Genomic DNA, 23,015 nt, shown 5'->3' with positions numbered 1-23,015 from the left:
ACAGATAAGTGATGGAGCAGGGTGAGGAGCCTTTGGTGGGTTGTCTTCTTTGGCTTTTAGTTTTAATTAATTCGTCTGTGTGTTCACTAGGCTTTTACTGTTCTTCAGTCAGTGTAGGTGAAGCATTACTTTATTTTTGAGTGCTTCAATGACCAAATGACCACTTATTCTAGTTGGAGGTTGGCATTTTCCATACTGGCTGAATTACTTTATTTTTGAGTGCTTCAATGACCAAATGACCACTTTTTCTAGTTGGAGGTTGCCATTTTCCTCATTGGCTGAATTACTTTGTTTTCGAGTGCTTCAATGACCAAATTACCACTTTTTCTAGTTGGAGGTTGGCATTTTCCGCATTGGCTGAATTACTTTGATTTTGAGCGTTTCAATGACCAAATGACCACTTTTTCTAGTTGGAGGTTGGCATTTTCCGCATTGGCTGAATTACTTTGTTTTGGAGCGCTTCAATGACCAAATGACCACTTTTTCTAGTTGGAGGTTGGCATTTTCCGCATTGGCTGAATTGGCTCAGGCTGTACTGGATGTCGCAGTGTCTTTAACTTTCTTAGCGCAGTGTTACCGAGCCGCGGCCCGCGCCGTGCTGCGATGGATGTCGGGCGGCCCGGGCCGGCCCGCAGGAGCCGCGGGAGCCCGGCTCCTGCGGAGGACGTTTCCCAGGTGAGTGCGTGCCGGGCTGTCCCGGCGGAGAGGCTCCGGCGCCCCGCGGGCGCGCCCCTTCCCCGGCGCCGCCCGCCCCTTCCCCGGCGCGGCCCTGCCCCGCTGCCCGCCCCTTCCTCCCGGCCGGCTCTCGGTGCTGCCTGCGGCGCCGCCGCTGCCCTGGGCGCCGGGACGCGGCGGGTCCCTCCCCCGGAGCCGCCCAGGCACCTCCCTCGGGCCGCCGCGGTGAGTCACGACGGAGGAGGAGGAGGCGGCGGCGGCTCCGCTCGGCTCCGCTCCGCTGCTCTCGCCCGCCCGTGCCGAGCGCGCCCCGCCGCCGCCCGAGCCGCCGGAGCGCCGGGGCCGCCGGCCCCGCACCAGGTGAGCGCGGTGCCCTTTGTGCGCGGCCGCGAACAAAGGCTCCGGGCCGGGCCGGGCTGCTCCGGGCCGGGCCGCTCCGGGCCGGGCTGCTCCGGGCCGGGCCTCCCCGCTCCGCGCTCCGCGGTGCCGCCCGGCCCCGGGCAGGCCCTGCCCCGCGGCCAGGTGCGGGAGGTGCCTTTTCCGTTTTCTGCCGTCACCCCGCGTCACGAGGCGCCCCGCTCCCCGTGTCCCACCCGCGCTGCCGTGGCAGCCGGGGGCGCTCCGGGAGCTGCCGCGGGGCGCTGGGCCCGGAGGGGCGGCAGGTGCCGCCGAGCGCTGGGGCCGCGCGCGGGGAGCCCCGGTGCCCGCGATGCTCTCGGCAGCCCGGCCCTCGCCTGCGAAACGCCTCCCGGACTGCGTTTAGTAAAGGGCTTTCCCCGGGGGAATCCTACAGTGGCTAAAAATCGGGTTTCTAGAGCCTCCGAGGGTAACTTTCAGTTTACATGGACAGTATTTGTTGGCACACGTTAGTTTTTTACCTGTTGGGAAGATACTGAGAGAGGGACAGCATCACCCTCCGGATCAGAATGTATCAGAGACAGATGAGACGTGATCCTCGTTTCTGCTCAACATCCAGGTCTGCTTCATCCGGGCAGGTTTGCCTCACAGGCTCGGGTTTGCTTTCTCTTCAGGAAGAGAATGTTTTGCTCTGTTGTATATCATCTTTTATTTGTCCACTCCTCATCTTGGCATGTTGAACAGGATGAGCTTTGATGCTGTGTGAGATGAGCGTGAGACATTCTGCAGATGTGAAGATTTAAAAAAAAACAAAACGCCAAACTCTGGCAGACTTTGGAGGCAAGTTAGGTGTGCTAGTTCACAGTCTTCATCTAAGCTGGTTCCAGTATGGTGAGAGGCATCATTAGCAAAAATTTAAGAACATATTTTTCAATACGTTTACAAAATCATACTATATTTATATTTTTGGCTGCTGAACTCACAGGCTTTCAATTTCTTTTGGCCTTGGTTATTTTTGGAGTTCATGTGTGATGTGAAATAGCCTGCTAAAGGAGAACCTCCATGTAAATGGTGAAAAAATGAGGCTAAACATGTACTTCAGTGGGGTTTATTCTGAAAGTACAGGCATTCAAGGTGAGGGTGCATACAGAAAGCTACGTATTACTCTTTTAAAAATAGAGACTGGTTTTCCTACCAAACTACAAGCTACTTTTGCCTTGACAAAAAGATAATCTGGAAAATGGTGACAGGTGTACTTCAGATATGTTTCTGTTGCTTCACTTTGCCCTTAGTTGAAACAGCATCCTCAGTTATTGTATCTTTGGCATCCTGGGAGAAACAAGCAGCTCCCTCAGTGTAATTTAGAGTTGTTGGGGATCTCTGTGCTGTCCTAGTTGATGTGGTACATAGAAATAATAAATCTATGAAGAAATGTGTAGGACTGAACATATGCAGGAGCAAAGGCCATTTTGAAAAAACTTAATTGGTAAGGGGCTGGACCCAAATCTGCTTTAAAGCAGTTTTCTCTTTTAGTTCATTGTAAGCCTTGCAACAAGTTATGGAAAAGTTACACAGGGCAGAAAGGTGCTTTCAGGATTCTTCTTGCCATCCAGGTGGGAGTGCAGTGAAATGTTCAGCAGGGGAACCATCTCCCAGGCTGGCAGGAGCCCTGTGCCAATCCCTGTGCCAGCAGCAGAGCTGGGGCTGCCCTGGCAGGGAGGGAGCCTCTGTCCCTCTCTGAACAAATCAGTTACTGCTTGTGTCACGGGACAGAACATCCTGTGGAATCTTTGGAAAACAAGTCCTGAATCCCAGTTTTATGGGAAATCTGTGGCTCTATCACTTTCTGCTCCCCTCCGTCCTTTTCCCCATCCAGGGTTTGAGAGCGCTTCACTTTGCGAGAGGAGAGAGACGTTTCCAAAATAATTTGTGTTGTTTTCTAAACAAAACCAAAAGTGAACAGATATAAAACCTAGATTTTGTAATTACTAACAATGACTGTGATATGTATCTGCTGCCAAAAATTAAAAATCATCCTGCAGCTGCATATGGGCAAACAGAGCTAACACCTAAAAGTGCCTGATGTGGTTAAACTGTTCAAGGTTGATGCTTTGCCTCGGAAACAGCTTGTCAGAAATAGATCTATTTTATATGTGTTTAATATAAGTTTTTCCTCTCCAAAATGTTTGTCATCTGTAACCAACACAAACATTTATGTTTTTTACCAAGTATTTCACTTTCTTGGTTGTTGGTTGTTGACTACAAAGCACCCTCCTGAGCATCTGACCTAGTTTGAAGCATCAAACATCCACCCAAGTGCTGTGCACAGAAAGGCAATAGGCTTTTGGAGGCTGCTGTTGGGGATGCCGGGAGAAACTTGCAGGAGAATTTTTTTCCATAAAAAAAGGATTTGTTATCAGAAATATTTCTGTACACACACAGGCCAAACTGTACTTTTTACTGCAAGCTGTCATCAGATTGGATTTCCTGCTGAAGTGCAGCAAGGACAGAGGCAGCTGTTCCAGCTGCACCACAGCATTGGGCGTATTGTGCAGAAGTGATTGGGAAAATTGCAATCCTGGCAAATGTGCCAAATGTTTATGTTCTGGGCTAAAGCTATTGTGTGACTGACTAGTCCCAGTTTTGATGGTGATGTGCACCCAAGATATAAATTATTGGAACAAAAACACTGACTGGATTGTCACTACATCCAGTGTTGGTAATTTAATGATCTTGCTTCTAAGTACGAGGGAGAAATGATACGTAAATAAGTTTGAAATGTGCTGAAAACTTTTCACCAAGTAACTTCATTTAGGGAAAAAATCCCAAACCACTTTGTTCGGTGTTACATCTCTGAGAATGGAGGACTCTTACAGATCTTTTTCCCTTTGAAGAGCTGTGCTCTGTCCATGAGCTTCCATTGGCATGAGAGTGCAGAGGGAGCAAAACTAGAGGTGAGAAGAAATCAGAGATCAGCAAATTAACCAAAACCCATTAGTTAGTACTAGAATGAGAACACTCTCCTGACTCTCAGATTTCTTTTCAGCCTTAGTTGAGGAAGCATTATATAACAAATGCTAGAAAAAGTGAGGAAAGCTCATTCTTGTTTCTGCTCACTGCTGGTGATCTGACAGAATTTTACAGAGCTTCTGTATGGTTTAAATGTCAGTCTGAATTCAGAAAGTGGAGTCATACTTCTTGCTTTTCGGTAAATACATCCAAGGTTTTACAAGTATCAAATCTGCCAAGCCTATTTCTGTTTTCAAAAATAAGATAGATATAATCATTAATGCTATTTAAATGCAAACAGCCTAAAATATTTTAAAAACCCGAATAATTTCAACTTCTTGCACTATTTGAATTCCTGTGACTGACTAAATGAGCTACTGATTGGGGAACAGAGGCGGAGTCAGTATATTTGTACAACCATTCCACTTGTTTCAGGATGTTCTGTTTTATTCCATGCAAATACACCAAGAATTTATTTGATTTTTCACCAAGTCCATTTTCTCTGTGTTATGAGGGCAGCTAAAAAATATGGAAACAACTTAGGTAATCAACTCTGTTTATGACCATGACCAAGCTTAGAAACCTTCTGACTCAGTTCATCCTTCCATAAAATTAGTTGACTACTTCACATGAAGGTGGAGATGTTTAATTAAAGTGTAATTGTTTTGCCTCTGAACTCATCCAGGTCCTGATTCAATGCACAGTGAAGTCAGTGAGGAGCTTTTAATTAATTTCCTTGAGCTTTAAATAAGTACACATGGACGTGCATCCTTAAAGGAAATGTGACCTAAATTTTTACAGCAGAATGGCTGTAAAGGAGGAATATAAATCCTGAAACAGCTTGAGGTGAACTACTGAAGGAAGGCTTTTTGTAGAACTGAGGAGGGGATAGTGCAGCTGCAGGGATCTCTGGTGCCTGGTGCCATTTTAATGTTATTTTAATGGTGTTACCTGACTTTGAGTGTGTTGGATCTTATGTAGAAAACTGGAAATTTCTTTGTGCCTTGGCAGCTTGCTCAGTTGGTCAGGGGAGGCAATATCAGACTTCAAGATAAACATAGTTAACTGAATGTTTATGCAAAACCAATCAGCAATAACACTTACATTATAATTAACTTCAAGAGCTGATGCCAAATTGAGAAAAATAGGAGCATTCACATGTTCTTAGCTGCCTTTTTCAGGAATGTCTGTAGATGCCAAATAATACTCGTTGGTTTATGTGGAATTCGTGAAAGATTTTGCTTAACTTCAGAGGTTAGAAACAGCAGGTTTTGCTAAACAGAACTTTTTATTGCTGAAATCTTGGTCAGCAGCTACAATGAACTTGGTAAAATAAGCCTTTCACAATTCACATCAAGCTGCAACCATTCTCTTGCTGTTTCACTGTCAAGAGTCTTAGTTCACGAACTTTTACAAAATACATTTTAATCTTTAAATAAAGCACTTTGTGTGAAACAGCACATGTGAGGCACTACAGTTTTGGCCCCTTGTTTTTCATGTATTCATTTCTTTGCTCTTGGAAGCTGCAGCTTTGGATGTAACTGCAATCAGCTCCTTCCTTTTGTTGAGCAGCTAACCATAATAGAGGTGTATCTAATTGTGCTTATGGTTTGGCAGAAATCTGGCTGCTCTTCAGTCATTCTCTTTGCCCATTGTGCCTTAAAGTCCTGCTCCTGGGAGCTTCCTGCAGTGATCTGGGATCTTGCAGTGGTTTTAACTTGTGTGAGAATCAGCCACTCTCGAGCTTTGTTGTGAATGGTCTCTGGGCTAACTCCTGTTGTTACTGTCGTTACGTATTGCAGGTTGATTAATCTAAATTAATATTTTTACATGTGGTTGCCTTTAACATCCGTGTGTTTTGTCTGGCCTGTGACTGTTCCTTTGTGCCCAGGAATTGCTCAGTCCCAGGAGCGATGGGGACTCGCTGGGACCCTCAGCCCCTGCAGTCCCTGGGTTCTTTCTCTCCAGCCCCGTGTATTTGTTCAGTGCTGAAGGGACTCTCCAGCTGCCAGACCACTGACCTGCAGCTTTATGTCACAGCTCACAGAATTAAGGTAGCATTCAGAATTGTGGCTAGGCAGGAAGGAAGTGGCTTCCATTTTCCTGAGAAATACGAAGTCTCTTGAAGGCAAGATTTCCTTCCTTGCAATCCCACTTGGCCAAAACACAGGGAAAGCAAAATGTCTGTGGTAAAATTGGTGTGTAATTAGGAATTTGTTTTAAACTAGTGAATGTTAAAAGTCAACTGACAAGGACTTTTTTCCTTACTCCCTCCTCTGTCCATCAGATATTTTTGCAGCACAGTCTTGTTTCACAGTCTTGTTTGGTGACCTAAGAAAGGAACAAAAATCCTTTTCTTGTGCTTTTTGTTTCTAGTAAGTCCTTCAGAGAAGAGAGAAGCTGGCATGCTTGGCATACTCTACTGAGACCAACCTATGGAACACTATCTAGGAAAAGTCTCGTGGATTATTATTTGATGAAGGTCTTAGGAGCAAAAGTCTCTTGCCCATGTTATCCAGGAACCTTGCTGCTGCTCGTGGATCACTGAGGAGGCAGAGTTTGTGTTCTGGTTAGTACCACAGACGTGATCGAGGCATGTGGCCACAGTAGATAAAGAGCCATTAATTCTTAGTTCAACTCACAGCAAGAGCTATTAATAATAGATCTCTTTAAATGGTTTTGAAAATTAAGCCTTGATTCAGAACTGAAACCTCTTCTTTGCTTTTTTTCGTTGTTCAGAGCGTCCATGGGGAAAGCAGCACAGAAATTTGGTTCTTTTTTTCCTAAAGAGGCAAGATAACTAGGAGACATAAGGGCTGTGTTTATCACATTTTACAGCAGATTTTATTGATGTATGAGGCCAGAACACTATTTCATGTTGCTGTCCAATGGTTACACAATTTTGGTAATAAAGAACTATTAATCTGAGAGTTTCTGGTCCTAACTATGTACTTTGATACACTCTTGCAAAATACAAAAATGCTAAATAGTCACCAACCTAATAACAGCTCACATTTTAATTGCTTTTAAAAAAATCTAGTTAGCCATAATCTTTCTTCTCTAACAGATTTATAGGCATTTGCAGTGTGAAATGTCTGACCTGTCAATAATGATGTTCAGATGTCAGTAAAGATTACAGGGCAGCACATTGAGAGCTCTCATTAATACCTGGCTGGCTGTAGATCCTATGTTGATGGGTACCAGAGAAATGCTTATAAATATATCTATAAAATACTTAGACATATGTGCACACACAGTGGAGAGGAAGCCTTTCTGTGCCACCACGTGTGCTCTCTGCCATTTCAGGTTAAATGCACCCAGCATTTCTGTGTGCTTGGACTGGGAGAAGTTGGTCACTCCAGCACAGGGAGTTTGACTCAGAAATGGCACTGAAATTTTCTCCAGAAATGTTCTGTTTCTGAAATAAAATATTGACAGATAGATCCTTACAAGGCTTGGCTGTACTGTTCTATTTTAATGATGGATGCTGAACACTTTTTAGCACTAATTCTTCAGTGGGTTACCTAGTAATTAAATTGTAGGCTATCTGTTATTAGAGCCTAATTTCCTGCCTAGAAGATTTGTAGGTTTGTTTTAAATAGGAGAAGAGGTGCCTGAGCCTCAGTGAAGGATGCCCCTGGTTGGGAGGAGAGCAGCAGTGTCCATCCAGCTGTTGGTGACCATTGTGAGTAAAGAACTGCAGCATTCTGCTGGAGCTGTCTCTTGGACTAGGATGCAATAATTTGTGTGTAAACTGCTCTTTATAAAGTAGTGTCACTTCTTAAAGAATTTTTGACACATTCAACTTTGAAGTGTGAATACCTTTGTGAAATGAAAGGCTTTTTTTCAGGTTTTGTTGCTGTTACTACGTTTAATTTCAGAGGCTTCAAGTTGACTGACATGAACTACCTAAAACCCTGTGCTGCCTCTTTTAGCTGTATGAGATGTGAGAGGTGTCTTGTCCTTGAGGGAACAGGGGGAAATCATCTGGTTTGTGTGTGCCTGAAGGTCAGGAGACAATTTTAATTTCATTAAAGTGATGACTATGCTAGTAGGATTTTTAAAATTTACTTTTTAGGTCAGCTTGAGCATTGATGTAAGAACTGTTTTGGTATATCGGGAAGCTCTATGGAATGCACTTCATTGCTATTTTTGAAGTCCATTTTGAAGCTCTGAAAGGTGTTCCAGCACTGGGGAGAAAAACCCCTGCTTGTGTTCATAAATGTTTCATGAATAAATGGCAGTGTTTGGGGCTGTTTCCTGTCCTCCTTCAAGAAGGAGACTGTAGTGTTTCGTTAAAAATTTAAATCTGACATTTAAGAGATGTGAACCTACCACATTTGAGAGTTCCAGCAGTAAATTAAACTAAATCTGACACTGGGTTCAGATTCTGAAGTCAGCTAAAAGGTAGGACTGAACATAGAAACGAAGACAAAAAAAACCCATATTAAATATTTCAGTTCATACTGTTCACCTATAAATAGGTAGCTGTTATGAATTCTTCATTGTATCCCTCTGGAGATGGGAATTAATCCAGTCTCCAGCTGCCTGTGACTGAAGGTCACGAGTCAGAATGAATTAGAGGGAAATTTGTAGCAGGGTTTTTGCAGACTCTGGTTCCTGACTTCAGGTTTCTGGCTCCAGCTTGGAAGGTTTTTAGGGCTCTAACTGTTCTCTGAAAAATGTCATTTGAAAATTAGCAAGGCTTAAGTGAGGGGCAGCATCCCCTTGCACTTCCAAGCTTCCCAGTGTGACCGTGCTCAGGCACTGAAGTGCTCCGTGGTGGGGCTGTGGAGGGGAATGGCTTAACCTTGGCTAATGGTAGCAGAGATATCAGAGAGTCAAAGGGACCCTTCCTGCTGCTCTGAACTCCACTTGTGTGGAGCAAAGGGAACCTGCAGTGCTTGGGTTTATTCACCTGAACTCCTTAACTGGGCTTTACAATCCTTTCCCATTAATTGAGGGTTTTCACTGCCTTGAACAGAACTAGTCAGATTCAACAAAAAAATAAATTGTAGCTGAACTAACTCCTGTTGGGTTTCTTTTGGCTATAACTGGAAATGCTACAAGATATTAAAGAGGTAGTCAGCTGTGACTTAGGCTTTAAAGAACTTGCCAGATGGCTGCTCTAAGTACCCTAAATTATTAAGACTAAATATGTAAAATACTACATTTTCCAACAGCTTACTGCCTTTTTATTTTCTGCCCCCTTAATTTAGGCTGTGCAGATTCCTCAGTTGCATTTTGTGTTTTCCCATACCAGTAAAATGTTGTCATTAGGAATTTCAGCATTACAGAGGACTACAGTGTTAGGGGGAATATGAAATTTGAAGGAACAAAAGCTCATGTTGCTTTCTCATTGCATTTAATAAGCATGGCTTTAAAACTGAATGGGATGCTTAAGTAATTTCATTTATGCAAAATTTATAAAGATGCATTTTTAAGCATGTCTCTTTTTCTGTTGAGATGTGAAATGTTTGTTTATTTAAAAATATGGTAGGAGGGGAGTCAGAAGAATTTAAGAGTTCTTAATTATGAACTGATCTGTGGCTTTGTCCAGCAGAAAGTCCCTTCCAGGTTTTGAATTCATACCAGTGTAGGTGGAAGTGAAGGAAATAGAGCTACAAATCTTTAATTTTCAGTTGCTGTGTGTCGGAATCTTCTTCTGAAGGCGTTCAGTCAAAACAGTTCTTGCTGGTGAAGCTTGAGTTTCCTGAGGAGCTGTTTCCATCTGTTGGTAAAACAGACAAGTTAAACTGAGACTGAGTACAGATTTCTCCTGTCTACATTTTTTTGAAGTGAAACCCCGATAGCCGATGTTCTAAACCTAGTTAGGAAAAAAGAATAAAAGGGAAGGCTAAGTGCAGTTACAGTATTTTTTTCATTATGTACTGTTGTGTCTGGGGTTGGTGATTAAAGAGAAAGCCACTGTGGTCTTTTAATTCATTTTTGGGAAGAAATATATTTTATTTTCATTAGAGTTTTCAGAACAAGTAACAGTGAGGAGATGTGAGGAAGCTAGTGGGAAAATTGGAAGTATTTAGCTATTACATTACTTGGGTAATGCCCTTGCACAGTAGCCCAGGTGTGTTTAGGTGTAGAAGTACCTCCAGCTGCTCATTCCAAAGCCATGCCTGGCTTCCTCTGATCTCTGACTTCCTGCCTTGCCGGAGCTGCAGCTCCAATCCCCAGGGTCAGTGGGAAGGTGCTGCTCGTGCTTGGTGTGCCAGGGCAGGGCTGCACAGCTTTCCCCAGCCCAGCACAGGCTGTGGAAGGAGACAGATGGGCATGTCAGGCGTTCCTGGCTCTGCCCAGTCCACATGTTGGGCCTTGCTGAGCTGAAGGAATTCCTGGGATCCTCACCCAGCCCACTGCAGGCAGCGTGGGGAGGGAGGTGCTGGACTGCAGGACAGCTTTCTGTGCTGCTGGGGAAGGGGAGGGAGTGTTTGCAAACTCAGATTATTGCTTTGGCAAAGCTGGGCTGGCAGTGTTGGCTGTAATATATAGATCTTTGTTGTTTATTATTCTGTCATGTGAATCATCTTAAAAATAAATGAGAACTAAATTTCATTGCCTGTGCCTGGCAAACTAGGGAGAATTAGGTGACCCAGTTATGTCCATTTGCAGTGTGTTGGGTGCAGCAGGACAAGCTTGAAGCATTTAGTCTTTTAACAGAGTTTAGTGAAGAATTCAGGCATTTCTGACTAACACTGCAGCTTTTGAAATGCGGGGTCAGTCTTTTTTGTGAGAAAGGAATGGAAAACTGGGGAGTAGATCCAGGTTTAGCTGCCAGAGGTAAGCACAGGCAGCCCAAATATTCCTGTTGGCTCTGCACATCTGCCTCACCCTTACCTGGAGAGACCAGTTCCAGATCTGATAGTGCATTCTCTATGGCTTCACCAGCTTTGGCCTCTCTTCCTGCAGTGCCAGGCATCCAGGACGCCATTCCCAGAAATTCAGCTGAGATCCCATTACTTCTTTGAGGCCAGGATGTATCAGTTGGGTTTTGTGCTGAAAGCTCCCTCAAGAATGCAAAGCTTGAATGCAATTCATCCTCAAGTGATTGGAAATGTCACTGGTATGGTCAGGGTGGAAATCTTGCAGCTGAAAAACAGCTTGATTTTTAAAAACTTTAAACATAAGAAGGTTCTTATGTTTACAGCTCCAGACAATGGTGCAGTTTTTTGAATTTTACCTAGAATGTGTTCTGGAGCAGACTGGGAGTGAAGGTGTGTTGAATTAAGGATCTTTCTGGGGTTCAGATGGGTATGTTCTGTAATTCTTTGCTCATTTGTTTTCACAGGGCAGTTCCCTCCTACATTTTTCCCAGCTTCAGTCTCTGATCAGAACTGCACACGTGGATTATCTGATCTCCTGTGGTTTCTAGAAGCAGGTACGTTAGCACAGAAATCTGGTGTTTTGTTGGTTGGGGATGGGGCAGTGACCACTCATCCATGAGCCAGAAAGATTTGTGGGGGCAGGGAAATGCTGCTTAAGGAGTGTTTCATAATGTCTAGCATATTAATGTAGCTTTCTGGAGAGAACAACCTTGGTAAGTATTTTGAAAAGATTTTTCAGTCCTTCATTTGCAAATGTGGATCATGCTGTCTTCTGGGCATGGAGCAGCTTTGTATGTGGGTTTGGAAATTCTCTCATGTAGCATATGCTGGGTGATGTTGTCATCCTAAACTGTGTCTTCTGAAAGCTTTATGTAACAAGAAAACAGAGATATGTGCACATTTTCATGCTGGGGTCTGACCTTTATCCTTCCACTTCGATGTCATCGAGTAGGAAGAGCTGTGGTGGCAGGGTAGTTGTGTGGTGCAGGGAGAGCAAAGTGCTGTTGCTCTGAAAGTTTAATTTTACCTCTCTGTACATATTTTTTGAGCCATATTGAGTGCTTTTTCCCCCCCATGCTGCTTCCTAATTACGTGAAGCATTCACTGAATGGGCTTTAGGATTTTTATCCTTCCTGTTAAATAGGTGGCTTCATGACAAACCCATCTTGGCTGAAGGTTACTTCAGAAGAGCCAGGCTTAGATAGGAATTCCCATCACCCCTTTTTAAATTCTTGAAATTAATAGTAATGGTGGAAAACAATGAATAGTAACCAAACCAGGAAGTATGTGATGTGCAGAGCAGTGCTGAAGTGAGGTCATCCTTATTGGCTTGGGGGCAGCCGTGGCATTTTCTTGGTGCTTGTGGATGGTGCCACCTACTGATATCCCATCCACTTTGTTTCATTTTTAAACAATAGATGTCTTCCTGCATTTCAGCAGCTTCACTTTTCAAGTACAATATTTTTTTAAATGTATTTACAATACTAAGAACCAGTCCCTACCTTTCAGACTGACTGGATTTCTTGATCAATGTTTATTGTTTTATCAGTCTCTGGACGTGTATAACTTAATGTCTCTTGCTCACTATCTTATTTTGCTCATTGCTTTACTATTGACATCCCTTGTTAGCACTCAGTAAATTGCACTGTGGAGAATATACCTAGCATAATCCAGTTTACTTACTTGAGTTGACACTAGGCAAAATTATGGGATTGTTTATTCCCCCTTCAGAGAGCTGTTTGCTGGTTGTATAAAAAGCCCCAACAGTCATCACCTTGCACATGTACAGGCTGCAGGTTTCCAAGCAGAGCCATCTATAGCAAATCAACTCTTCCCACTTAAACAAGGAGGACTGGTGATGGATCTTTCTCACTTTTTACTGCTGTTATCTCCATGCTCAGTAATGTGGGTGGCAAAGCCTGTCCCAGCAGCTGCTGCTGAAGTTTGCATTACTTCTGACTCACTCAGGAGGGCCTCTGTGTAATTTTAAACGGTTTCCACACCCAGATTACTTTCCCTTAAAAGTAATAATGGAAATGAAGTGAGAGGAGAGGTTGGTAATGACTGCAGGACAGCATTACTGGGAAAACTGTGTTTGAACCTGCTGGGATACTGCCTTCCCTATGCAAGCCTTGTGTAGTGTGTTCCCTTCATTACTGAGGTTCAGGAAATCACATTTATAGGCTGGTGCAGGACCAGACCCAGTTCTGGCAGTGGAAAGCTGTTGAAGACCTGTTTTGGAGCCACTTCTCTGATGTGTGTGTGATGCAGGAGTGGCTGGGCCACACCTCCATCCACTTATGGGAGCATGGAATGGTTTGGGTGGGAAGGGACCTCAGAACCCCTCCAGTGCCACCCCTGCCCTGGCAGGGACACCTCCCACTGTCCCAGGTGCTCCAAACCCCAGTGTCCAGCCTTGGGCACTGCCAGGGATCCAGGGGCAGCCCACAGCTGCTCTGGGCACCTGTGCCAGGGCCTCACAGGGAAGAATTTCTTCCCAATATCCCACCTAAACCCACTCTCCATAAGTGTGAAGCCTTTCCCCTTGTGCTGTCACTCCTGTCTCTCTCCATCTCCCTTGTGGGGTCCCTTCAGGGGTTGCATTTCTTCTCCACCCAGTGCTGCTCAGGTTTGGGTCTGTTTGTGGTGCTGCTGGAATTGTGTGTTCTTTGAAGCACCGTTATTTTTTACATTTCAGGTTAAGGTTTTTACTATTGTTGACTAAATAAACATGGTTCAGGGTGATTTTTAAGAGTAGCTGAAGAGAATGCCTGAACGTTGTTTTGTTTTTTGTCGTGGTAAACACCCTGTTGTGGAACTTAAATAATTACCAGATACTCATATTATAGTGTAATCCTGCTTTGTGCTATAGAATTTGGATGGCACAGTCTGTTTATTCCGTAACATAATTATTTTTATTTAAATAAGAAGCAAAAACTCACCTTTTAAATGATACTCTTTCCCTGATCCTCTTAGTTATGCTTTGTCTCCAAAATAATTTAATAAATTTTAATAACTTTTACAGTGACGCAGTGGCCTTTTCATATGATATATAAAGGAAAAAAGAAAAAAAGGGGAAAGACTTAAGAGTTTAGGTTTCACACAGCTTTTGTTTAGCCATTGTGGGCTTGATGGCTGTGCATTTTGCATCCTGTTTTCATTCTGCTTGTGCTTATTTATGGAAAAACCCCCAAGCCACGGACTTTTCTGTCAGGCTGGTTCTTTCATCTAGTTCTTAGAATTCTTTTTCTACTCATGCAGTAATGTAACCACAGATAATGAGCTGTGGATGTGAACAGGAGCCTCTGTGAATGTTTCAGTTGCATTTGTAGGCCCAGTTTAGCTGCTGACATTTTTAAGGGTTTCTCTGGGGAAGGATGTGATTCCTCCCTCTCCCAGGATATTCAGTGATCTACCCACTGGTGAAAAACAGGTATTTTGCAAATGAAACTTTTCCTCCATTTCCTGTGAGACCCCATTGGCTGTTCTAGTTTGTTTTGCTGATTTTGTATCTGCAGGAAATCAGGAGCTGGCAGGAGGGGAATGAACCGTGAGGGCGTCCCCGGAAAGAGTCCGGAGGAGATGTACATTCAGCAGAAAGTGAGGGTGCTGCTCATGCTCAGGAAGATGGGATCAAACGTAAGATGCACTTTGTAGCCCACCCTTTGTGGGTTTTCAGGAAACTTTGGACTAACTGGGGTAGTGCTTGTTGAGATGGGCAGGTGATGGTCTGGCTTTAATGCTGATTTGTTTGAGCCATCCTGGATTTAACCGTTATCACTTGAACACAACTGATTTTTACTTACATGTTATCAGGCTTGTGATGCCTGGAACTACCATATATAGATAAATTATTTCAAGTTCTCCATTACTGGCAAAGGAGCCAAGCAAAGCAGTTGCTTTAAGGTGGCACTGAACCTACCCGTGAGTTCCTGATGTCCCATTTGGCTGCTGTGTCCCTGCTGGTGCTCGAGGTGCACAAGTCAGGGGTGGGGCAGGTGGTGAGGAGCAGAGCAGAGGTGCTGTGGTGCCTGTCCCTGGGAGCTGGGGTGGCTTCTGCTTTGCTGAGTGCTCGGGTGTCACCTCTGTCACCTCTGTCACCTCTGTGCCCACAGCTGACGGCCAGCGAGGAGGAGTTCCTGCGCACGTACGCGGGAGTGGTGAACAGCCAGCTGAGCCAGCTGCCCCAGCACTCCATCGACCAGGGTGAGTGCCCCCTGTGCCCTCCCAGTGTCCCCCAGTGCCCCCTGTACCCCCCTGTGCCCCCCACTGCTGCCCAGTGCTTCCCCCAGTGCCCTCCCAGTGCCCCCTGTGCCCTCCCAGTGTCCTCCAGTGTCCCCCAGTGCCCCCTGTGCTGCCCAGTGCCCCCTGTGCCCTCCCAGTGCCCCCTGTACCCCCCTGTGCCCCCCAGTGCTGCCCAGTGCCTCCTGTACCCCCCAGTGCTGCCCAGTGCTCCCCCAGTGCCCTCCCAGTGCTGCCCAGTGCCCCCTGTGCCCTCCCTCTGCCCTGGAGTTGCTTGCCCTGGGCCAGCAGCCTCAGAAAACAGCACCTGCAGGCTCCTGGATGTCCAGAATCGTTTGCCACCTGCTGAAACCCATCCTGCAGGCTGGGATATGCTGATTTTGTTAATTCTTTGCAGAAGTCTTGGTAAACAATTGTGTGGAGCTGCTCTGAGCCCACTAATCTCTTCTGAACCTGAACGTTTCTTACTGGATTCCTCTCCCTCCCCTGCACAGCCCTTGTGCCAGATCACGTTCATGAAGTGCAGTTTGGAATTGAAGGAACATTGTGAGACTCGTGCCAGAAAGATCTGAGCAGAAATTTAGTATAGATCTGAGGCATGTAGAAATCCATTACAAACACAACCTGCACAAACTTGCTGTGCTCATTCCTTGCATAGCTGGGGGCTGATGGAAGTGGATATGCTTGAAGAATTCTGAGCCAGAATACACAGCTTTTCTGCCAGTCTAAAGTGAGAATTTTCTTGTTTCTTGTCAAAAACTGAGGTGGACACATTCAGTTAAGAGAGACTTAGCTGCAGTTGGCATTTTCCAGCATGATCCTTAAAAGTTACATTTTTCCCAGTGAAATCAATGCTGAATTACCTGCACTTTGGCTAAGAAAAGATGATAAAATCAGAAGTCCTGCCAGGGGACAAATCTACCATCTGTAGGAACTGATAGTGGTGCTGAAACTGTAGTGTGCTCTACAGACAGGAGCTACTTATTGCTTCTTTATTGCTCAGGACTTTGATTTCCTTAGCAATCCCTCCAGGTTTCTGCCAGTCAGTGATGATAATGCTCCTTGCTTGCTGCTGCCTGTGCCCTCTGCTGGGTCCTGGGGTCGGTGAAACAGGAAGGGCTGAGTATGGAATTCCTGAGTATGGGAATACCATGGCCTAAGTGTGGGATGTGCCACCCTAAGGGAGATCCCATCTCCACTAGATGGCATTGCCTGGTGCTGGAAAACTCCTGCAAGTCCACAGCTCGCTGTTCTGTTGCTCCGAGATTGCTTAAAGGAATTTTCTCCCCTACTTTTCTGTTTTCATTGAATCTCCTCTGGAGGATTTCTTTTTTCCTTTACGCAGCTCGTCTTACATGACAACAAAAAGAGGTGTTATTTAGGGAGTAACTTACACCAAGTTAGCACTTCAGTGGATTTCACAGCCTTTTGTTCCTCCTAGGACAGGGTGTCCCTGATGTATCTTTAGAGCCATTTTCCTCCAGCAGGCACAAAAGACACAAAGCTAACTTCACATCCCCATTTTGTCCCGAAAACCAGAATGAGTGGCTGCCTGAGCACTCTGAGAGCTTTGCCATGGACCTGCAGGTTTCTGTTTGTTCCTTAAAGTGCTGCAGGCTGGCTCCAGTTCCAGGAAGGTTGTTCTGGCTCGGGGGGTTTTCTTGACAAGAGTGTAGGGGATGGGATGTAGAGTTTTGAGCCGTGTCTCCCCTGCAGGAAGGGGTTTTTGCTGTCCCTGCTGAGTTCAGGCTTGTGCCAACCCTCCATGAGCCACTGCTAATACAATATCTCTGACATTTAAAGTTCCTCTTTGAGACTCTCTTTGTTGTCTAAGGATCCAGCAATGGAAGTTAATTTGGATAAAGCAGCATCTTAGAATATCTCTGTATTTTTTAATCAAGCCTGAAGGCTAAGACTCCCCTTCAGTTTATGCTTATTTTTATTGGAAGAGGAGATACGGTAATTGAGTCTAATATTAATGTAATTTTATTTTTCAATCATTGTTAACACCTGTATGAAAGTGCAAAATCCAGGGTGTTTTTCTTTACTCCAGGAGCTCTTTAGCTGACATCTGTGGAGTGTCTGTTGTTTGTTTTTATGGCTCCAAGAATAACCGAGGAGCCCTGAGGCATCTCAGATCAGCCAGTGTGTGTGCTGGAGAGGGGATGTAATCCTGAGCTGTTCTGGGCTGTTCACACGTTGGTCTTGCCTGCATTGCAGCAAGAGCTAACACAGCTCACCCTCGATGAAATCAGGCTTTCTCACATAGTTTTGAGTGCAAGCAAAATGCCTCTGGGGAAGTTCTGTGCCCAGAAGCATCTCCTGCACAAGCCCCATATTCCCTGTTCCCCAGCTCCTTGCATTTCCAGAGGGTGGGTGGCTCTGGGCTCTGGCAGCTCTGGAAATGGAAGCAGTGCAGGGAGGAAGCACGAGATGGGAATTGTGCTGAGACCTTGGTGATTGCAGCTCTGGTGTTCCTATAGCAACAGGATTGTCGTGCTGGCTCCTGGAGGAAGCTGGTCCATGGGGAGGGCAAGGCTGAGATGCAGACACGTGCCTGGCTGGGTGAGACTCTGCTGTTCTCTGGGTGCTGGGGCACCAAAACCACCCAGGCTGCTTGTGGGGCTCCAGGGGACCGTGCTCAGGGCTCTGCAGGTGCTGATGGAGAATGGAGATCGAGCTCTGCTCTGTGCACTTTTATTTTGTTGAACACAAGGCTTGTTTTAGTGTGCTGCTGCTCTCAGCAGTGCATGGTGTATTTTTAGAATGCCAGACTAAGATGATAATACTGGGAATTTCAGGGAAGAGTTAATGTTTAGAAGATTATTGCTGGAAGGTGGGTGAAGAATTGTATGTATGCAAAGATCTCGTGTGAAGTGAAGAATTTCTTTTTTTAAATTTGGCAGCCTTTAGAAATTCCCAGCAGGCTAAACCTTCTGACCTCTAAATGCTTTTGGGGCTTAATTAATTCTGCAGGTGACTACAAGCAAATCAGGTGTACATATCTATTTCTCATTCAAAGAGCACTTGGGAACACAGCTGTTAGAGGTGTCAGCATCTTCTCTGGTGTTGAGGTGGTGTGTTCCAATCCAGCCTGTACCTGCTGGGTTCATGTCTCTGTGCCCAGGTCCTTGCTGAGAACACTGAGCTCAGGGCACGCCTGCAGCCTTCCTGCCTTGCAGTAAAGTCATTTGACCTTCAGCTCATCTTGGCTTGCTAAGACTGAAGAATAAGTGGTGTAAAAGAACTCTAAATTCAGCAATTCAAACAGCTGCAACTGGAACATAATCTCAGCAGGATTATTTTGGAAGTTAGTGGGTAAGATTGTCACTATTGCTTTCTAAGATAGGACATAAGCCCACCTGTTAATTATTGTTAATTTGTAGGAAGAATGAGGGTGAGGAAGCGGGAGGCAGATGCAGTGAGAGAAGTATCTGAATGTCCAAAGATTTGTGGCAATCAATGCTTTGCTCATAGAAGATGGGGGATATTTCACTGGGTATGTTGTACGTCTCTATTTCAGGGTAGAAATGTGTGCCCAGGAAAGGGACAGCTGTGGAGAGACGTGCAGGTCAGGTAAAAGTGTGCCTTTGCCATTGTTCTGTACATTAATTGCTGGAAGTGCAGAGCCCAGTGAAGGATGTGCTCCAAGCAGATGTGGTTCACCATCCCATTGTCTCAGTCACAGGCTCTTGACCATGTGCAGCTCAACTTTATAACCTGTGCTCTGCTTTTTACATTATTTTACTCGATGAGTAAGAAAACATCCGCTGTGGGAGCCAAGTGGGCCTGCAGGAGCAGCTCAGTGCTGGGGTCCCTGCTTTCCCCTGAGCAGACAGAAGGGCCAGCTCTGTTCCTGGGCAGTGTTTGTGTCTGTACAGGGCACTGGAGAGCTCCTTAATGAGCAGCCTCGTTAGCTGGGTTTCCTTTGGCTCTGGGTAGTTTGGGTTACAGGAAAGGGCTGGAACAAAACCTGCTTTTATGCTGAGAAACGTGGATGACCTTTTTCTGGACAAATGTCACCCAGGCTCTTTTGCTGGGAGACACCTCCAGATGTGGCCACGTGCCCTCAGTGGCCTCTGGGCAGTCGGGGCAGGCAGGGCATGGAGCTGTGGGGTTTTCTGGGATGCAGCCTCCTTTCCTGCCTGGGATTCAGGGAAGCCTGCAGGAATTTTGTTCCCATTGAGACACTGGAAAGGGGAGAACCCAGGAAAGCAGTCAGCATCTGGGAAGGAATGCAGCTGATGCCGTGCTGGGTGAGTCTCTGTGGTTGCCAGGCAGCTCCAGCTGCTCCTGCACCTTGCAGGAGGCGTGGGGCACTGGTGGGGCACTGGTGGGGCACTGGTGGGGCACTGGTGGGGCACTGGTGCCAGAGCTGCTGCTGCAGCTGCCCCGACCTCCTGCTGCTGCAGCGTGGGGCTCGTCCCCTCCAGCATCGAAGGCTTTGTCACAATCCTTGCAAGTGAAATCCTTGTTTTTCTTTAGGGGCTGCTGGTTTTTGCGTGTTTTAAAATCAACAAGGCAGCTTGTTAATTCCGAGCTGGATCCTGGTGCTATATATCATTTATGTTTTGATCAAGGAAGAAACAGTTTGTGCAGCAGATGAAAAGGGAGATGACTGCAGGGCTTCTGAATGCTGGCAAGAGGGTGCATCAGAGCAGTTTTTGATGTCGTTTTATATAAGATAAGGGCCCTACATATGAAAAACAAACTACTACTGCTTGGTCCTTAATATTTCCTCCTTTGAGTACCTATAACAAATAAATTGTGAGATTTATAAAAGTAAGTGTAGTTGCATTTCAGGAACATTGATTTAGCTTTTAAGAACATTAGCAGGGGGAATTTATAAGCATTTTGACCACTTTTCCTGCTATATTGCAACTGAGGAGTAGATTAGATAACTGAAGAAATGGAATTCATATAATGAGAACAGATTAGAGATTTTTATTAGTCCTCTTTTACCTTGTGTGCAGGTGTATGGGCAGAAGTTGCTTGGGGCACAAAACAGATTTGCTTGTTGATATGCTTCAGGTAAAACACTGGAGGAATTTGGCATGCTGATGTTCTGAGTTCAATTTGAACTTTGCAAAGGCCTGGAAGAAGATTCTGTGGAGCTGAGCAGTTACCTGAACTGGGACAGGCAGTGGTGGTGTTCTTGGCATTCCCTAGTTTGTCATTTGCTTTCCTGATGGTTGTGTGGATGTGTAGAATGATACTTTGGGTACTGCCTCTCTCCACTGCTCTTTAAAGGAAATAATTATGGCACAGATTTCCTGTATCCATTGTTGTTGCAGGTGCTGAGGATGTTGTGATGGCATTTTCCAGGTCAGAGACAGAAGACAGAAGACAGTAACTACAGGACACCTGAACAACACAGAACTGGAGAGGACAGTGAGACTCCTGAAGATAGAGGAGGATGGCTGAGCATTAATAAGTTCCTCTGCCCACCCTAATTGTTCCTTGGTATTCCTTCTCCTTTGTAATGTTGTTTCCCTTTGCCCAACCCTCAGAATGCATCTCACAGCCATCTATTCCTGTCAGATTTTGCAACTCAGCCGGGCTGTGTTCATTAAGGACAAACCTAAAGGTGTGGTTTTGGTTGGCTCGAAAGGACAGGCTGTGGTTGGATAAAGGAAGGCAATTTTTCAAACTTGACCAATGGAAACCTTTTATCTCACATTTTATTTTATATTTTAAACAAAGTCTCTTGACATCCTACTTCTAAAGAAGCTTTTTATGCTGTGGTGCTTATTTAGGTCAAACTTGTGAATTTGAAGAGGGTTTGATTTGGCTGCATAGAACTGGAAGCAACTTGTGATTGGGTGACAATGCAAAAGCTTTCCCTTCAGTTGGCTTGCAGGTATTTTGCTGACTCCAACGTTTTCATTGCAGGAAGCTGATGTTTTGGTGCATTGGTTATTTCTTTATACTTATTGACTTGGGGGGGGGAAAGACAAATGTGCTTTGCAATATTTATTACATCTACACACATATAAACGCTTGCTTTTGGGGGGGTTGTTTTGGTTTTTTGATTGGCTTTGAAGTCATGGTTTGATTTCCTTTTGGCTGCAGTGTTTCTGATGCAATCAGTTTTTCCATACTCAGCTGCTCTCTGGCCTGGAGCGCTTTTGGGAGCATGTGTCAAAGCAGATTTGGTTCAAGAAGTCCACCTGGCCAGGCTGGAGGCCGAGGATGGCCAGCCCTGGTGGGACGGGGGCTGTGCCCGAGCCTGGCACTCCTGGCTGCCCGGGGGCTTCTCTGCTTCCCAGAGGAGCTGGAGGTGCAATTCTTGCAGGAATTGCAAGAATTAGATCTAAGGCTGTGACACGAATTTGCCAAATTTGTATAGAGAATATGTGAACTTGTGTAAAATACTGCAGAGTTCCACTTTAACCCTTTGACTGCTGCACAAGAATAGCTGTCACATTAGGAACAATTAATGATCATTAACTTAAATCCAGCTTGCACTGGGCTTTAATAAGTGGAAGTTTCTAGTCACTTGAAAAATTGTACATGGTTTCCCTCCTTGCAGCTGTTTGGTGATAGGGAAATTCTCTGGATCCTAGGATAACAGCATGTTCCTGAGGCACTGTTCCAGGAGGCAGCAGTGCTGCTCTAGGCTCTCCACCACTGAGTGTACAGGTGACACTCCTCAGCTTCACTCTCTGTGGCTGCAGGGCCTTAAAGCACACACAGACCTTGACAGACTGAAAAACCTGCAGTGGAATTCCCAAGGTGCACTGACTGCTCAGGAATCTGCACAAAGTCTCCAGCACTGCTGCCTAAAACCAAGCACTTCATTTTCTCTCATGTGTGCAGGTGGTTTTTACAAAACTTCTGGGTTTTGCTGTGGGTTGCACTGACTTCGAGATGTTTCAGAATCTATTAAAGCTGAACTCAATTTACCTGTTGTTGGTTCTTTTCCTATGGTTGTTAATTATTTACAGTGACAATTCTAGAATCTAACTGTGAGAACATGACCATTTTCATGGCCAGAAATTCTGCTGCCAGGATGCTGTTGTGGTCTCAAAATTGGGAAAAAGCTGGAGAGAAGCCATGGACTGTCTGCAAAAGGAAGAACAGACTTGTGAGCACAAGGAAGAAATTATCTTGAGCAATTAAATACTGTGTAATGAGAGCAATTGTACCTTTATTTATGAAAACACTCATTTTGATTCAGTTGCAGCTTTGTAAAGGTCTATGTGAAAGTAAATCTTCTACCCCTTTTTGTTGGGGCCAGATAAGAAATTTCTTTATTAAAATAAACAAGGAATGAGCCCAAAGAATTCTCTAGATTGTGACTTGGTTGCCTAAGGAGCACTTTAATGTGAATTTGGTGCAGAGGGGGGTCCCTGTGACTCTGGCTGCTCTCTGGTGGCCTCCCAGTGCTGACATCCTCCCTGGCTATCCATGGCACTCCTCAGCAGCCAAGGCTTTTCAGAAGGAAAGTGAACTGTTTAAACTGTGGTTTAATCTTTTCACTAAAAAGGGAAGTTTTGGGGGGTGGGAAATAAAGTTTTTAATATCTACTCTTGTTTCATATTGATTTATTACACTGCTCAGCTGCCAAATGAAAAACACCAGGCTTCACCTTTGAGAAAGACACAGGACATCAGCATGGGGGACTTGTTTATTGTTTGTACAAATTTCTCTAGCTTTGCTGTTGTGCCTTTGCCTTCTCAAGTAAACCATTACTTATAAAACCAGGAAATAAATGTTTTAGAGGCCAGAGTTGAGCACAGGTCTAATTTGAAATACGTTTGTAACTAGAAAAGGCTTTGTAGTCCAATTATCAGCCATACAGTGCTTAAGGCACTCAGAAAAGGAGTGTAAAAGCTTTAGAGGCATCTTCCAAGAAAAGCACGCACTCTTTGGGTGGTCTTTTGGGGAGAA

The 23,015-nt window shown here is 45.0% G+C and overlaps 1 protein-coding gene across 2 annotated transcripts; it reads left to right on the top strand.

Moving 5' to 3' along the window:
- The first annotated feature begins 947 nt into the window (after nt 1-947).
- On the top strand, nt 948-22,651 carry CTNNBIP1 (catenin beta interacting protein 1). Of its 2 annotated transcripts, XM_021537803.3 has the most exons (6): nt 963-1,035; nt 6,418-6,610; nt 11,345-11,434; nt 14,399-14,519; nt 14,996-15,086; nt 20,417-22,651. In XM_021537803.3, exons 4-6 carry the CDS (start codon nt 14,424-14,426, stop codon nt 20,473-20,475), a joined length of 246 nt encoding a protein of 81 aa, XP_021393478.1. In that variant the 5' UTR covers nt 963-1,035; nt 6,418-6,610; nt 11,345-11,434; nt 14,399-14,423; the 3' UTR covers nt 20,476-22,651. The 2 variants fall into 2 exon arrangements, with proteins under 2 accessions (XP_021393479.1, XP_021393478.1); XM_021537804.2 differs by lacking the exon at nt 6,418-6,610 and having other exon boundaries at nt 948-1,035.
- Nucleotides 22,652-23,015: the final 364 nt, after the last annotated feature.

Source organism: Lonchura striata, chromosome 24 (genome assembly GCF_046129695.1).
Source record: "Lonchura striata isolate bLonStr1 chromosome 24, bLonStr1.mat, whole genome shotgun sequence".
NCBI lineage: Eukaryota > Metazoa > Chordata > Aves > Passeriformes > Estrildidae > Lonchura > Lonchura striata.
Note: the sequence above shows the minus strand (reverse complement) of the source record. Positions and strands in the feature narration are given on the sequence as shown.

Bases quoted from the DNA above. Each gene is read 5' to 3' on its own strand.
- CTNNBIP1 (XM_021537804.2), top strand. From the start codon at position 14,424: ATGAACCGTGAGGGCGTCCCCGGAAAGAGTCCGGAGGAGATGTACATT. The intron at 14,520-14,995 runs GTAAGATGCACT...CTGTGCCCACAG, and splicing joins TCAGGAAGATGGGATCAAAC to CTGACGGCCAGCGAGGAGGA. The intron at 15,087-20,416 runs GTGAGTGCCCCC...TTGTTGTTGCAG, and splicing joins CCAGCACTCCATCGACCAGG to GTGCTGAGGATGTTGTGATG.